The sequence below is a fragment of the Gigantopelta aegis genome, chromosome 4 (assembly GCF_016097555.1).
Source record: "Gigantopelta aegis isolate Gae_Host chromosome 4, Gae_host_genome, whole genome shotgun sequence".
NCBI lineage: Eukaryota > Metazoa > Mollusca > Gastropoda > Neomphalida > Peltospiridae > Gigantopelta > Gigantopelta aegis.
In genome coordinates, this window is record NC_054702.1 from 29270094 (window position 1) to 29287023 (window position 16930).

Genomic DNA, 16930 nt, shown 5'->3' on the forward strand with positions numbered 1-16930 from the left:
CCTAATAATAATATAATTGTCCTAAATTTGTACTCACTGAGAAATTTTGGCGCAATTTTATAACGGGCGGCCTAAAAATTAAATTATTTTATTTATTATTTATTATGTGTGTGCACCAAGTTTGTAACCCAGTCATGATTTGATATAAATACCCCCTGAACTAAGTCTTGTGCAAATAGGATTCAACATCTGCTGATGGATGTTTTATTTTTCAACACATAGGCCGTACTGTCATTTTTAAAGGGACATACCCTAGTTTTTAAACACTAAGGTATGTTTTTTACTATTAGAGCCATTTTTGATAACTGAAATCATACTTTACTTAGATTTTATTGTTTAGATTATCCATTTCCATACATTCGAAGTGTTTTTGGTCATACTGGTGCATTTATCATATTTTTTAAAATGCACGTGTGTCTGAGAAGCAACAGTTATGGACTCAAGTTTTAGTCTATTTTTAGAGGGTATTTCACAAGTTCAAAGTCACAGACTCAGGTTTTACTCAATTGTAACTTAACTAAAGTTAGTGTGCATTTCCATGGGCTGAAACTAGGGTCTGTCCCTTTAAAAGATCTAATCAAAGCCAATGTTAGCCATGTCCATATGACCTTTCTTTTAACTAATCAAATCCTTGCCAGTAGGTAACAAGCCGTAAAACATTCAAAATGACTAACATGACATAGTATTGGGTCAATTCAGATCTGCTAATGAAGATCCAAGGTGGAGTGAAGTAAGATGTGCAATCAGTACAAACTGGATATTGACGATTTAAAAGATTTTGTTGTATTCTAGATCTATGCAACCCTAAACTGTAGGACAAAACATACGGTAGCTTGAGCTGCCTTCTCATTATGCGATTAGTCGCACCAACTTATCGTATGTGATTTGTTGGCCCTACAAAAATCGGAAAGTATAAAACTAAAGTTGTTCCGATTTAGATGCTCTCACAGTATGAATCGATCGCATGTGACAAATCGATGCGACTAACTGCATTAGTGAGAACGCCCCTTTAAATACATACGTTTGCTATTCAGAGGAAAACAACTCACACACACACACATAAACACAAAAACACACACACAGGATACATGCCTTGTAAAAAAGGAGGACAATAGCATTTGTATGCACTTGTTAAAAACACTGTAAACATTCTTTAAAATCTGTTTAAAATGTTAAACATTTTAAAACATAACATATAATATCTGTTAGGAATATATTAAGCACACTTTTTTTTCTTTTCTTTTTTTTAAACCTCAGCAAAAGAACACCTCGTTTTTCATTCTGAAAATGCATGCACACCAAACAACAATGATTCTGCATCTTAAAACAACAGACTGAGCAAGGGGCCGTAGATGTAGAGTATATGGAGGTACGTGGACACGATGAAGAACAGGTGATACAGGGAAATGTGTAAGATGTCCACCTGCATCAGACCGTCTGTCCTCAGGGGCAAACACCTGCGTGGGAACTCCGAGCTGGGCACTCTGTTGAGCTGGTAGTAGTGGTCCAGCATGTTCTCCTTCTCCTCGTAGCGGTCGTAGAGCCACTTGGTGAGGCTCTCCAGGTCCGACGGTATGTCAACGAACGGGTAGGCCTTGTAGTGCACCACCACCTGACATGGGGGCCAGTAGCCGAAGATCACTCCTTGGAGATCCAGCGGGCGGCCCTGTGGGTAGGCTATCGTCATGTCGATCACCCACTCCAGTTGGGCATTAGATGAGACTGTGGGGAACATATATATCACATCAACGTATATCTACAGTAATGAAAAAATCATTCAGGGCTCACACTGGAACAAATTTTAGTTTAGCTAATTTTTAGATATGTACATGTATGTCAAGTATTAGCTTGAAAATTATTAAAATGTGGTTAATTTAAGGAATATTTTATTAGCCCAAAACTAAATGTCGTAGCCACTTTTAATAAAAAATTAGCACCTGGCTAATTTGGCCATATACAGGGTGAGCTCTGGTCATTAACTATTTGACATATGAATGTACCTCAAGAGAATGTAATCACAGACTCAAAATGTGTGATTTATGCCTTCAAAGCACATATATATGTACAGTATGTGTGTTTAAGTAAGCATGTGTGTGTGTGGATGTAACTGTACATCAGATTTTCTTCATCTATAAATGAGGTGGGATTTAGCTCAGTTGGATGAGTGCTCGCTCGAGGTGCTTGCGTCGCAGGATCGAACCACCTCGATGTATCCATTTAGCATATAGTTTTTTTTCTCGTTCCAAACATGTGCACCACAACTGGACAAAGGCCGTGGTATGTGCTTTCCTGTCTGTGGGAAAGTGCATATAAAAGATCCCTTGCTGTATTAGGAAAAATGTAGCGGGTTTCCTCTGATGACTACGAGTCAAAATTACCAAATGTTTAATATCCAATAGCCGATGATTAATTAATGTGCTCTAGTGGTGTCGCTAAACAAACTAAACTTTTTCATATATAAAGTTAAAGTTTGTTTTGTTGAATGACACCACTAGAGCACACTGATTTATTAATCATTGGCTATTGGTATGCCAAACATTTGGCAATTTTGACATATAGTCCTAGACAGGAAACCTGCTAAAAAAAATTATCAGTAGCAAGGGGTATTTTATATGCACCATCCCGCAGACAGGATAGCACATACCAGTCATGGTGCACTGGCTTGGACAGGTAATAGCTCAATTGGTCCACCAATGGGGATCGATCCTAGACCGACCGTGCATCAAGCCAGTGCTTTACCACTGGGCTACATCCATCCCCTCTTTGAAGGAGTAATAAAAAGCTAATATTAAATATCTGCCACATCAAGGGAATGTTATCACAGACTCAAAATGTGTGAGTTACATGTAACTGCTAAGCCTGCATATATACACTTTCAATGTGTGTGGTACATGTGAGTATGTATGTATAAACACTGTATTTTTTTTTTTTTATAAGTCGTCCATAATTTCAAACCATGAATTTTTCTTTTTTTACTGACCTGCTAGAAAACAATTTAAATATATTAACGTACAATGAAACCTGTCTAAACCAGACCCTGAACAAACTGGAATCCTGTCAAAATCAGCCAAATTTCATGATCCTAAAATGTGACCCTCTAAACACTGGATCCTGTCTAAATCAGGTAAATATTAGGTCCCCAGTGTGATCCGGTTTAGACTGGTTTCACTGTATTACTTATTTTCAGTAAATTAGAATCATGAATAGCTAATATGTGATATCTGAATGGAGCATCACTGTATGTGTACTATAAAATAATAGTATGTACAGGTTTGACATGTCTATGTATTTCTTTGTCTATATGAATCTTCTGTTGTTTTTAAAAAAGCAGTACCTTCAGCAATTTCTTTGTCGATTCTACTATCTGCAATTTGTCTTTGACCCGCAATGGCCTCTATGATGGCATTCATGGCACCTGTTCTGGGCAACGTCACATGATGAAGAATGGGGAGATCATGTTCTTCAGCATATCTGAAATATTAACATAACAGTAACACAGCTAGTGTGAGACTGGGCAACGTCACATGATGAAGAATTGGGAGATCATGTTCTTTAGCATATCTGAAATATTAACATAACAGTAACACAATTAGTGTGAGACTCTAGGCAATGTCACATGATGAAGAATGGGGAGATCATGTTCTGAAATATTAACTAACAGTAACACAGCTAGTGTGAGACAGAACATACATGACTTGTGTGAGACAGAAATATTCCCAGTTGTAGCCTTTTTCAATCCCATGGAAAGGAGAAGAAAGTGCACTACAACACATTTAGAAAGACAGATATTAAATTAAAACTCTTCTGGAATGTATCACCTAGGAGACGGGTGGGGTGGGTATCAGAATTTCTTTTTGTACCCACCACCAACAAAACTGGGTCATTTGATATAAGTATCTCTGTTTAGTCCCATCCGAAACACTTTCTTTATATTGCAAATAATTTAAAAATAAAAACGATTCAAGCCTGTGTAATTTAAATAGTAATTATTCCTAGGCCCAGCAATGTACAAATACTGCGTTTTATCTCTATATGTACAAATTACTTCAAACATAAATTATTTGCTCTGAAAGGTTGTGTTCTGGATAGGACAAAACAAGACTCTTATTATAAAATGACCTAACATCAGGGCTCGAACTTAAGTATTTGTCTCCCACGGCATTTTTAAAATAAAAAATAAAAAAATATTTTAAAAAGAATTGTCATGGGTGAAACAGCCCCCCAATGGCAATTTTGAATCTTTCTATGGCAATTTTTTGTGTGACATTTGCAGAAAATAAATATGACTAAAAGGTTATTTTGCTGTATGTAGACATATTTCAAATGTGAAAATGTTAAATATTGGTAGATTATGTACACCAGGTGTATATATTTTGCCATTGTTGAGGAGTTTTATTGATGGCACAAAAGTACCATCGGTAATGCTCTCTACCTATGGCAATTTATATCTCAGCAATGACAATTGCCATCAGTGCTGTCGTTAAGTTGGAGCCCTGTTAACATGATCCTGATGGTATTCAGTAGAGGAGTTCCACTGAATGCATAAGCAATCTGATGAATTTTATTTTAAAATACTTAAATCACATTCAGTTGAACTTGGTAAAATAAAATGTAAGAAAATAAATGTGCTCATTAAACATACAAATAGTAGTTTTAACTTCTTGTTAATTTTTTGTTAAGAAACGACATATGTATTTTCCAAATTCAACTTGCAGGCATGGATCTAGGGGGAACTTTCTGGGGGTGCACACCCTCCAAATTACAAAATGCTCCAAAAAAATACAGTGTTTTTTTTAGAGAAATATAATAAATGTATTTACCATGGAGGGCATGCAATATCTTGTTTGGCTTGATATTCAAGGAAAACTACCATATCATAACCACTGCACCCTCTCTGAATACTCTTCTGCAACCCCGTACCCCTCATAAAAACATTCTGCATCCACCCCTGACTTAATTTCATATCTGGCACTTTGGTGGGGCACAGTGTATACTTGGTGTAATCACAGTATAGGCTACCTTATGCTAGCATCTCTTCTTTTTCTGAGAAAACCACCCTCGGGAAACAAAACCAGCCACTTCTTGAAATATAAGAAAAAACTGTTCTTCAAGTGAGCTCCAAGTCGCTGGATTTCCTTTATCCGTCCTTCTTTTCCCTACAACACAAAACACACTACGGTCTCAACATTCTCTGCTGCATGTTGTGTTATAAAACATTATGCTGTTTGTAATTATAAAATCAAACTTTATTTCTCTGTACATGAATATTACAAAGAACATGGCATATTTTAAAACAAATATGTAAATTTAAGTAAATAAAGATAAATATATATAGTCAAACTGTACATTAAATCAGTGTTCTCACTGGGTGAAAAGTAAAGGAGGGCGGCTGCGCGACACCCCATCCTCCAACCCCCCACAAAAAAACCCTGAAAAGCAACAAACAAACAAAAAATTAAATAAAAGAAAAGTAAAGATTGGCTACCAAATATCGTTGTGTGTTTGCCTCCCAGTATTAAAGACGGGCGTAGAAAAATAAATGAGGGCGGCAGAACATGAAAGAAGGGTGACCAAATGCAATAGCAGGGCAGGCCGCCCCGCTTTAATGGAGCAGCGAGAACACTGTGAAATGTAATGGTAATATATATATATATATATATATATATATATTTAAAGGTTATACACATATGAAATGATATAATAATGACTATGACTAGACTATTAGAATTATACTACAGAGTATGTGTACACACAAACATATTTGTACATGATACACTTTTTAGGGCTTACCAGTCTTGTGGTGTGTGTGTATGTGTGTGCATGTGTGTCTACATGTATGTATCCACGGAAAGATATCCACTCCATAATATTGATATGAATAGAGAACCTCACCCTAACACTAAATCTATCCAAAAAGCTAATCCTAAATCTAACTCTATCCCCAAGCCTAAAACTAACTAACAGCGGATAACAGTTGGATATTTTTGCCATGATAGCAAACCATATGGAATCCTAGTTTTAACATTATGATAAATGATTATAGTCATTACTCAAATCCGCTACAAGTATTCCCTTTAGATATAAGCCCTGATTCTCTTACTTACTTTTTTTAAACATCAGAAATTTATAAACAAATCACCTGGTGTATGAAAAAGTCTTCTCTGACCAATGACACGGCCCCAAAGTGTGTGAACTTGAAGATGGAGTCCATGATCCACATGACGTGTCCCCCGACAAGACCCTTCCCCTGGAGTGCGGTCATCAGAACAAGGATGTCTGCGGTCGACTGGTGGTTGCAGATCACCAGACACGACTCCTTGTACAGACTGCTGATGTCGTCGCCGCTCTCGTACACTGAAAACAGACAACAACACTCTCATTCTTTTCATTTCATTTCAACTTGTTTTCATGCTTATATCCAATTAAGGTTCAAGCAAGTTGTCCTGGGCAAACACCTCAGCTATCTAGACTGTCTGTCCAGGACAGTGGGTTAGTTGTTAGTGAGTAAGAAGAAGGTGTAGTGGTCTTAAACTTTCTCTGGGTGGGAGCCGGTTATGACCTATGAACCCAGTGCCTACCAGCTTTATATTTTGATGGCTTAACCATGACACCACAGAGGACGGTAGCACTGTCACATCTGACTGGGCATTTTCAATTTAGGTCACAAGGCTCAAAATTAACAGGGAACAAGCATTTTGAGAGTACTGCCAAAGCAATACATGTCCCCTACTGGTCCCAACAATTTTCTGTATCTCCTAAATTCAAGGGCCATAACTCTGAAAAGTGGGTAAATCACCACAAGCATTTTGAGAGTACTGCTAAAGCAATACGTGTCCCCTACCGGTCCCAACAATTTTCTGTATCTCCTAAATTCAAGGGCCATAACTCTGAAAAGTGGGTAAATCACCACTTAACTTCAACTTTATCTGTAAAGCTGTATACAAATGATAAAGCTATATACAAAATTTCATACTGATATCTCAAGAAAAAAATTCGGAATTTTGTTCAAGGGCCATAACTCTGTTAAAAATTGGTAATTCGGCATGAAAGTCAAACAAGATCTGTAACAGTACGTGATAAACCTATACACAAAATCTCAGCTCAATATCTAAAGGTCTTCTGAAAAAAGTCTGAAAAACAAATTTCGACATCTCCTACGTTCAAGGGCCATAACTCTGTTAAAAATGGGTAAATTGCTATGAAAAATCTTGGAAATTAATGGATACATTTTCTTAATTTTTAGAAAGATTATAGTAATGGAATTCCTGTTTTGTCAAAGTATATTATTATAATTGCACTGTCTAATTTGAAAAGATTTCAGACCCATAACAATCTAGGGCACTTATGATTTGTTTTGTTTTTATTATCTACCCTCAAATTATTTTCTGACAGAAAACCTGCCACCATGTCAATACAGTATTAAGATGACCAATATTAAATTAGATCAAGTAAAAATTGCAAAAAAAAGAAGACGAAAATTATTAGTTTACATGTAAATTTAAAGTTTATCTCATTACAATTGGTCTAAAACAGCTTCTTCATTTCTAGTATTTGTTTTCATATTAAAATGTCAGAAACAGAGATTGCTTCTCATTCTACAAAATTAATTTTGAACCTTGGTGAATGTCTTACTGAACACTTGGACCTACTGTTAGAAGGTCTGACCAAAACCAATATCATTATTCAAAAGGTCCTCTCTCCACTTTTGCTTTTCTTAGGTTCCCATATAAATACTGAATCTTTTTTTAAGCTTGCACAGGGCCATTTTATACCAAATCACCTAAACCTTTTGAAATCTTCCCAGGTGATCTACCTCAAATATCAAATAAAAACCATTCAGTCAGTCAGACTTTGATTGCAAATAGTTTTGGAGATGATATTTGTTTTTGATTGTAACATATCTTATTGCTTTTTAAAGAACAAATGGATTAGGCACAAGTTATACAAGTAAAGTAACACACACAGTGTTTCACAGCACATTTTACATTTCCAACCAAGTGTGAAATTTCATAGATCTTGTCACTAAACTGAATTTGTATCCAAATACCTTTTCCAAACCAAAATGAAGTCACTGTGTGCCAGTTTAAACAAGAATGATGAATGTAAAAAAAACCCACCCAAGTGTCAGAAAATTGCGCAAACGAAATGATCGTACATACATGTACGTGCTTTGCTTGCATATATCTCATTTTATAACCTATCTTCCATTCAGAGAGAACCCAATTTATAAAGCATTACTAGTTATGAAAAATCTGAATGGTTATTTGAAATTATTTTGCTTAACCCATAAATGTGTTGCACATATTTTCAATTCTCAGAGGCATGAAACACATGCTAAAAACAACAACAAAAAAACAAAACAAAATGTATGTGTAAGTTACCTTGGTATCCTGCAGTGTACAGCCACGTAACAATAATAGCAAGAAGACCCTTGAACAACAAAGCCTCCAACTTCCAGTACACCTTGGGGAAAACGAATCGGATTGGCCATAACATAAACATCCAGATGAGATAGGCCGGGATGGAGTAAAGGTTTGTTGCTAAAACACACAGCATTCTAAATGTGCAAAAGACCAGTTTCAGTGGAAATACTGCCATATTTGCAAGCAGCACTATAGTTCTTGTTCTTCTTCGTTGAGATGATGCTTTCAGGATCTAAAGTAAGTTGTTCACTCAAGTGTCTGAAAAATAAAGAAAAATTTACAATCTGTGAAACTTCAATTAAAAAAAACCCACTTTGTTTAACGACAATACTATGTCAGTCTATGACATATTGATTATGTTTATTAATCAATTAATCATTAGCTGTTTGGATGTCCAACATTTTGTCATTTCTGGCACTAGTGTACATACAAATTATATTTTAATTACACTGAACAGGGGTGAAAATGCATACGTATAAATTTCACATCATTAGTGCTCAACGTCAAGTAGTGAAATTTATATCCATGGATGCACTATTTTCATTATGTACAGATAAGCTTTGTAAATATATAAATGACTGTTTGCAAAATTTACACACCACGAATATGCACTAAGGTAGTAATAAACACATGTTGCAATATTAATCAGGTTTACATTAGTTTTGCAAATCTGAAACTTAACCTTTTCTTGGTTCCCTTAATCATTTGTCATTCATTTGAAAGTTTAGAGTCCAAAGTTTATGAAACAGCTCATATGTGTATATTGGCCAGGAATGGATATTATGTTAAAGATTACTTTGAACATTAATTATTGGAAAGCACATAAATTAAACTTGTGTTGCCTGCTGTGCTATGTTCAACTCGTTAAATAAATTAAATTAGTGAAAACTTAAGCTTATGCTAAACAAAAATGTTGACATCCTGAAAAAGTAATACCCAAAAAATATATTCATTCATTAAATACCAGATTTTCATGGCACTTAAACTTTGGGAGTAGTTTTGGATGTCCTTGCAGCTGCATACTACTGTCATAAGGACACAATTGCTTAAAGGATAAATAAGGCAAATGTTTATTTTTTATAACGAATCATATTCATATTCAGATACAGAAGAAGTGAGCATAACTGATTTGAATCAAGAAATGTCATCTTTTTCAATATCAATTAAAAAGTGAAAATTACTGAATTGTTTCCATCCAGTTGAATGATAGTCATAAATAAATAAAATGTCAATGATGTACAACACAAATCAGAGAATATGTGTGCATAACATCACTTGTAATGTGGTATTTATTTTGTTGAAGGTGAGACATAGTCTAGTGGTAAAGTGCTCATCTGATGTGTGGCCGGTCTAGGATTAATCTCCATTCATGGTCCCATTGGGTTATTTCTCACTCATGCCAGTGCACCACATTTTGTATATCACACAGGCTGTGGTAGCATAGTATGCCCTATTACTGAGGGGATTATCGGAAAATGAGATTCTGAATAAAAACATTTGTCTAACCTAACAATTTGTTTTTACTTTTTGTTATTCATGCTTTCATGCATATAGTAAAATAAAAAATTCCCACCAAAGTTATTAATTTCTAGTAGAAAACATGTACCAGTTTTGATGCAGTGACATACATACAAAAAGAGAAGGAACTCTCAGTTACTGCGGGTGTTATGATTGTTTAGTATGGAGGCCCGTTGTGGACAAAATGTTGATAAATGTTACCTTACTATTGAGCGTGAACATCAAGCAAGTCCTGGTGTGAATATCACCAGAATTTGTCTTTTTAATGTCCTACTATCATGTTAAAAGGTATCTAAAACCAATAATTTAAAAATTCTTGTTACAAATAATCTGAACACAAATCCTGGAATGCAAGATATTTTAAACTGGAAACAAATCAGACACTTCAATATACAGAACAGTAACACTATAAAAATTTGCTGAGTATATTCTACATGCAGTGAAGGTACAGAAATGTGCTGTCTGTCCTTACAACCTTGGTATCACTGGAAAATAAACTGACGATCAAAAGAAAGTATACCAATTATTCTTATTATAAATAAACACAATACACGTTCATGGAAGGTTAGAAAGGTTCCAGTATTGTTCGTTATAATGCAATCAATGACTAATAGTCGCACATTTCTGCATTTGGGCGATGCTGCACGTGCAAAATGAGTTTATTCATCAAATTTATACTGCACGAGAAACATGATACTCGAGCACATATGGGTATAAAAAAGGGTGCCATTGCTTAGAACATGCCTCAGTCAACAGTAAAACACCAGAGAACATGGCAAGGCTAACTGCTGAAGAAAGAGAGAGAGAGTTATTGGTATGGTGAAGGTGGGTGCGAGTTATGTCCATGTGGCAAGAATCCTGAATTGCACAAAATTGACCACCACCAGGTTAATACAGCGTTACAGGGTGACTGGCAGGACTGCAGACAGACCACGAAGTGGAAGACCCCACATCACAACAGCCAACGAGGACCGCCATCTCCCCATCTTACACTTACGTAACAGATTCCTCACTGTGACGTCATCTGCAGCGACTGGCCTTGGACATGTCATCAGTCATCACACTGTACGTCATCGACTATGACAGCATGGTATCAGGGCCTATAGACCATTCAGAGAGATGACATTGACAAGGCAACATCGACTTCGACGTTTACGTTGGGCACGTCAGTTTCAACGTTGGCAACATCGGAACTGGCAACATGTATTCTTTTCTGATGAGAGCAGGTTCCAGTCATTCAGAGCTGATGGCAGGACTCAGATATACCGACGTGCAGGAGAGAGAACAGCTCTGTGCTGTGTTCAGAAGACTGAACTGTTTGGTGGTGGATCTGTGATGAGGACAGACCTTATTGTCATTGACGTAAATCTTAACGCACACTGTTACATCAACTAGATTTTACGTCCCATCCTGTTACCGTTCTTGCAACACCATCCTAGACTCTTGTTTCAACAGGACAATGCCAGACCTCACACAGCTCGTGTGGTGCAACAGTTCTTTGCTGCAAACAACGTCAATGGCTTGCCCGTTCACCTGACCTGTCACCGATAGAACATTTGTGGGATCATCTTGGCCAGCGAATTCGACGTCGTCCTAACCCTCCAATGAACAGGGATCAGTTGGTACAGGCACTGAGGCAGGAGTGGAGGGCAATACCTGATGTCATCATTAGGCACTTAACAAACTCTGTCCGACGTCGGGTCCATGCTTGCATGGTGGACATACACTCTATTGAAACATGTTTTTTGTGGTCAAATTTATTCACTTTTGTTATGAGTGGTCCTTTATGAAATCGCACATTTCACCCCGTGCTGTTGTGCACTGTGATATTATCATTTTATGGGTTTTATTGAGTATACTCATGTTTATTTATCGCCAAATTATTATACTTTCAAAATATAACATTTGCATCAACTTGTGTTTTGAGTTGTTTTTAATACTTTGAAAAAATAATTGGTATACTTTCTTTTGATTGTCAATTTATTATAAGACATTTCTAGTGATCACCTTTATCAAATTGTACCCATTTGATACTCACAAGATTTACACATTTTCTGTGTACTGGTAGAGAAAACTGTTTACAAATTACACAGCATTTCGATTCCTCTAAATCAGACCCTTCACTTTCCTCATGGGACAATGAATTGCTTTCAATGAGGTGGATGGTACAGGCTGGGCTCATGAAGGTAAGTTTTTGTGTTCTTTCCAATTCAGGACTAGCTCTGCCACTCGCCAAATATGCCAATTGCAAATTTTGACAACAATTGGCAAATTTTATTTTAATTTAGCGGGAAAAAAATTGTAATATAATTAATATTTAGTAGCAAACTAGCTATAGGTTTTGCATTTTTTTTAGATAATTTGGCAAAATTTTCTGATCACCCAGAGCTAACTCTGCAATTATCATCTTTTCAGTTCTTTGTTTAATTTTATTTTATTTATTTATTTATTAAATATTATTATCAGTACCCCTTATTATGTATATTTGTGTTCAGTTTATAATTTTAAAAAATAATATGTTTAAAGTAACAAATATTTTGATGCACTCTAAGTGATTCAGTCAACCAACAATGTGTGATGTTACAGATTTGTCTTAATATTATGTGGCCTTTATGCGACTCCATAAAAGCCATAACATGTCTCTATAAAAGTTTTTGGCTGGTCAGCTGACAAATCCAAATATCAGACGACAGGTCTGGGACACATGGAAAGTCTGAGAGTGAACTGGAAGGAAATAACAAACACTTTTGCAAGGGGGGAATCAATTACTATTTCAAGGTTTGTAAAAATGGCACATGATATATATTTGTTTTTTAACTTACATGAGAACGGAACATTTCACACTGATTTCTTCGCATTTGTCAAAAACATAAGTTCCTTCTATCTATTTGCATATGTCAACAAACGCTAGATGGCGCTTCCAAATGTTTATTCCAAAAATAGCCAAGCCCATGGAGTCTGCAAGCCTGCAGTAACTGCGAGCCCAACTATATGTGCTATCCTGTCTGTGTGATGATGCATGTAAAAGATCCCTTGCTAGTAATGATTTTATTTTTAGCAGGTTTTCTCTCTAAGACTTACAACATGTTTGACATCCAATAGCTGGTAATTAAATTAGTGCACAGGGCAAGTTAAGTCAATACTTTTCTTAACATACACGGCAAGTTGCTTCCCTCTACTTGGTAAATTTAACATGGCAGGAATATTTGTTAAGGTTGTTGTTGAAGATTTATTTAGTTAATAATCAATCGGGATTTTGTGAGTACGGTAGGTAATACATTTTTTGGTTTGTGTGTCCATTTGGCTTGCGGTGAACTCGTATGGAAAACTTACTCGTATGGGGGAAAATGCAGTGAAGTCGTATGGAAATCCACAAGTGAACTCGTATGGAAGACAAACTCGTATGTGGGAAAATGCAGTGAACAAACTGATATATCCATAACTGTATAGCAACTTGTTTGTAGTTTTTATGCAGAGTTCGACAAATCCGCTAGCCCAACATCCATGGCATTGGCTAGTGTTTTTTAAGTTCGGGCTGGTGAGAAACGCAAAACATGCATGCATTGTTTACGGTTTCTGTTGCAGGAAATAAGTCTAATGACATGCGTGTTTTAATTATAGGTGACTGCCGTTGACGCACAAACTGCGGTTGACACGCAAATAGTTGATTGATGGGGACATAAATAAGAAGCATGTATACAAAACAAGTGTCAAAATACACATTTAAGAGAAATATCAAAGTTAGTATACCTGCATATCCATACATCCCCATACGAGTTCACCGTTATTTTTTCCATACGAGTTCGTTTTCCATACGAGTTCACCGCATCCCGTCCATTTGTTGCACTATTTGAGTATTTCGTTTGAGAAACGGTTGAAACATGGTGCTATATACAGATATATAGGGTACGTGACAAGATCCGGACGTAGTAAAAACCACACTTACTACATCCCTCTGGACACTAGTGATTAATAAATCAATGTGCTCTAGTGGTGTTGTTAAACAAAACAAACTTTTATTTTGTCGAAGTGAGACAACTCGAGACGAGTAACGTCAACGAACACGGAACCGATCCAACTGGCATGAAACGAAACATTTGGTTTCAAAGTTAACTTTGAGGTGATTTGACGAGATTTCATAGAACATTTTATTTAATAACCTCCATAACTATTAAAATAATTGCATACCAGTTTCTGTACAACCAAAGCGTGACTTGGTAACTTATCCAATGTTAGTTGATGTTGTGGACTTTGATTTATTTATTTGTATTCCAGAGTGAACTCCCCTTAGGATAAATCGCAAACTAGAAGTGGAATACATTAGACACGTAAATATTTTTCCTTTTGTACTTCAAATGAACACGACTAATTTAAAAAACAACAACATATGGAACCATTATGCATATTCAAAGAAAGAGTTATTTTTACCTTGATTTTACGTTCTAATCAATTTTATGTTATTTCGTTTGGAGGTCTAACCGTAGCTATAATAAAATAAATAAAGAAATAAATAATGAAAGAAAGAAATATAGAATAAAAGAAAGAAAGAAAAAAAGAAAGAATAATCAGAAAGGAAAGAAGGAAGGAAAACAGAAAAAAGAAAGAAAACCAAACAAATAAAGAAACGTAAAAGTAAAAAAACAGACATACAGACAGGAAGACAGGCAGACAGACAGACTTCCACATATATCAGCATATTATTAGTTTAAAAAAATTATAAATAATTTTTTAAAAACCCAAGAAGTAGCCATGCATGCACAAGTGTACATGTACATATTCCTATTTTACTAAATCTCTATCAGACCTTAATAATTATATATATATACATATATTCTGAAAACCGTAGATGAATCCATTTTAGCTCGATTCTAAAATTAGTTAAGATTTTCAAAACATATCCAATGAGCGAAAGCAAGCTGAAGACTTTTTAAACCTGGGGCGGATCTAGGGGGGGGGGGGGGGTCCAAGGTGTCCGGACCCCCCTCAAATTTGAGAAGTGCCCCTTTTATTTAGGATTTTTAGGTTTTTTACAAATTTATTTATTTTTTTAAAATTATTATTTTTCTTTTGCCAGCGTCCCTGTTGTAGCACTATTATATTATGGTCCATGTGAACCGTGTGTAATTTTTCAATAGTGCCTTTTCATAATGTTATGGTGCCCTTTTTGTCTTGGACCCCCCCCCCCCCCCCATCAGAAAAGCTGGATCCGCCCCAGTAAACAACCAGTTATGCAATAAATGTTATTTAACGTTCATTCATTTTGTATTCTATTTTTTACATATCCTAAAAAAAACAAAAAAACAAAACAAACAAAACAAACAAAAAACAAAAAACAAAACAACCCACAAAAACCCCACGAGATTTAAAATAAAGAACAATCAGTTTCACTGAGTAATAATTTTCAGGTTAACTAACGGATACACCACAGAGCATATCAAATTTAATTGTGCATTGGTAGGTAGGGCTGAAATGACCAGGCGATCACTTCGGAGCAGCGAATTATATGCCTTTAAATTGTTCACACTCATGCATGTTACTGTCATATGCTGTCATAAATAATGTATGATGTTCTCATCAACAGCTAGGTGTGTAAGAAAGGTGTTTAAAAAGAAAAAAATTAGAAAGTACACAGAAACATGTCATGACTTCTAGATACATCTTAGGTGGTTTCAACCTATTAGGTACTTTGTCCTTTTACTCTTGGAATTAGTTTTAAAAATAAAGAATTATGAAAGGGAGTAACACAGCATATATATATACAGTGGACTCTGTCTAAACCGGACTCACTTCGTACCGTCGAAATAGTCCGGTTTACATAGAGGACCGGTTTAGACAGAGTTCGTCCATAGTTATGGTTCTTGAATGATCGACAACTCGCGATCAACAATGACATTTGAACCCATGGATGGTTGCGAAACAGTCATACAAGCCAGACTTGCAATCGATTATTTCACACACACACACACACACACACACACACACACACACACACACACACACACACACACACACACACACACACACACACTAATATTAATCCGATTGATCTAACGGCCTATCGCAATAAGAGTAAACTTCACACGAGTGCGATTACATTTTGTATTTGATCTTGCGACGGCGTCCTGTTTACTTGGCAATTTACTGTCATTGTTCAACTAATTAAAGCTGCGGTGTCTGGAATATTTTTATTATTTAAGGATTTAGAATAAATAATCCAGTTCTGTTTGGTACATAAAAGGCCCACCACATCGCTAGTTTCGCAATGCTCGCTTATCTACATTATCTAGGTCAACTGCAAACCCAATGGCCAGTAGAACTGGGAATTTACGCGATTTGCGCAGGCGCTGAGCTTCTCACGTGATTTTGAACAAATTTAACTGTCTTGATTGAGGGGTCGTCTCATACCTCCAAAATGTATTTATATCCATAGAGGTATGATACAATACCTTTCCAGAGGTCGGTGGGGGATTTGCCTTGAAATTTTGACAGTGACCAGCGGTTGGCATACGCGTTACATGTAAGGGGGTGTTAATAATTACGTAACACTCTAGGGGTAGAGGAAGAGAGCGGTATGTTCGATATAAGTAACATTTATGAAGACTATATGTTATTTCTATTCATTACTTAGACCTAAAAATGTGGTGTTGTTTAGGATCGATCCCCACCGGCGGGATTGTTCCAGCCAGTGCACCATGACTGGTATATAAAAGGCCATGGTATATGATATCATGTCTGTGTGATGGTACATATAAATGGTCCCTTGCTAAAAAAACACCCAAAAAAAAAAAAAATTTTTTTTTAAATGTAGAGGGTTTCCAAGGCGCGTGTGCAGGGATTTCAGCGGGGTTGGGGGTTATAGACTGCGTTGAGCGAAGTTTATATGACGCCATGTTCCCCCAGAAAATATATTTCAATTTTTTTTTTTTTTTTTGTATGTCAGGTAAGGAGTTCGACCCCAATACCCTCCCCCCTGCACATGCGCCCGTTTC

At 36.2% G+C, this 16930-nt stretch overlaps 1 protein-coding gene across 1 annotated transcript; it reads right to left on the reverse strand.

The window, feature by feature from the left end:
• Positions 1-400: 400 nt before the first annotated feature.
• LOC121372195 (acyl-CoA:lysophosphatidylglycerol acyltransferase 1-like) lies at positions 401-14227 on the reverse strand. Its single transcript, XM_041498479.1, has 6 exons — positions 14130-14227; positions 8382-8681; positions 6140-6354; positions 5020-5156; positions 3335-3471; positions 401-1722 (listed from the first exon to the last, which is right to left on the reverse strand). The coding sequence occupies exons 2-6, from the start codon at positions 8596-8598 to the stop codon at positions 1322-1324; spliced, it is 1107 nt and encodes a 368-aa protein (XP_041354413.1). The 5' UTR covers positions 8599-8681; positions 14130-14227; the 3' UTR covers positions 401-1321.
• Positions 14228-16930: the final 2703 nt, after the last annotated feature.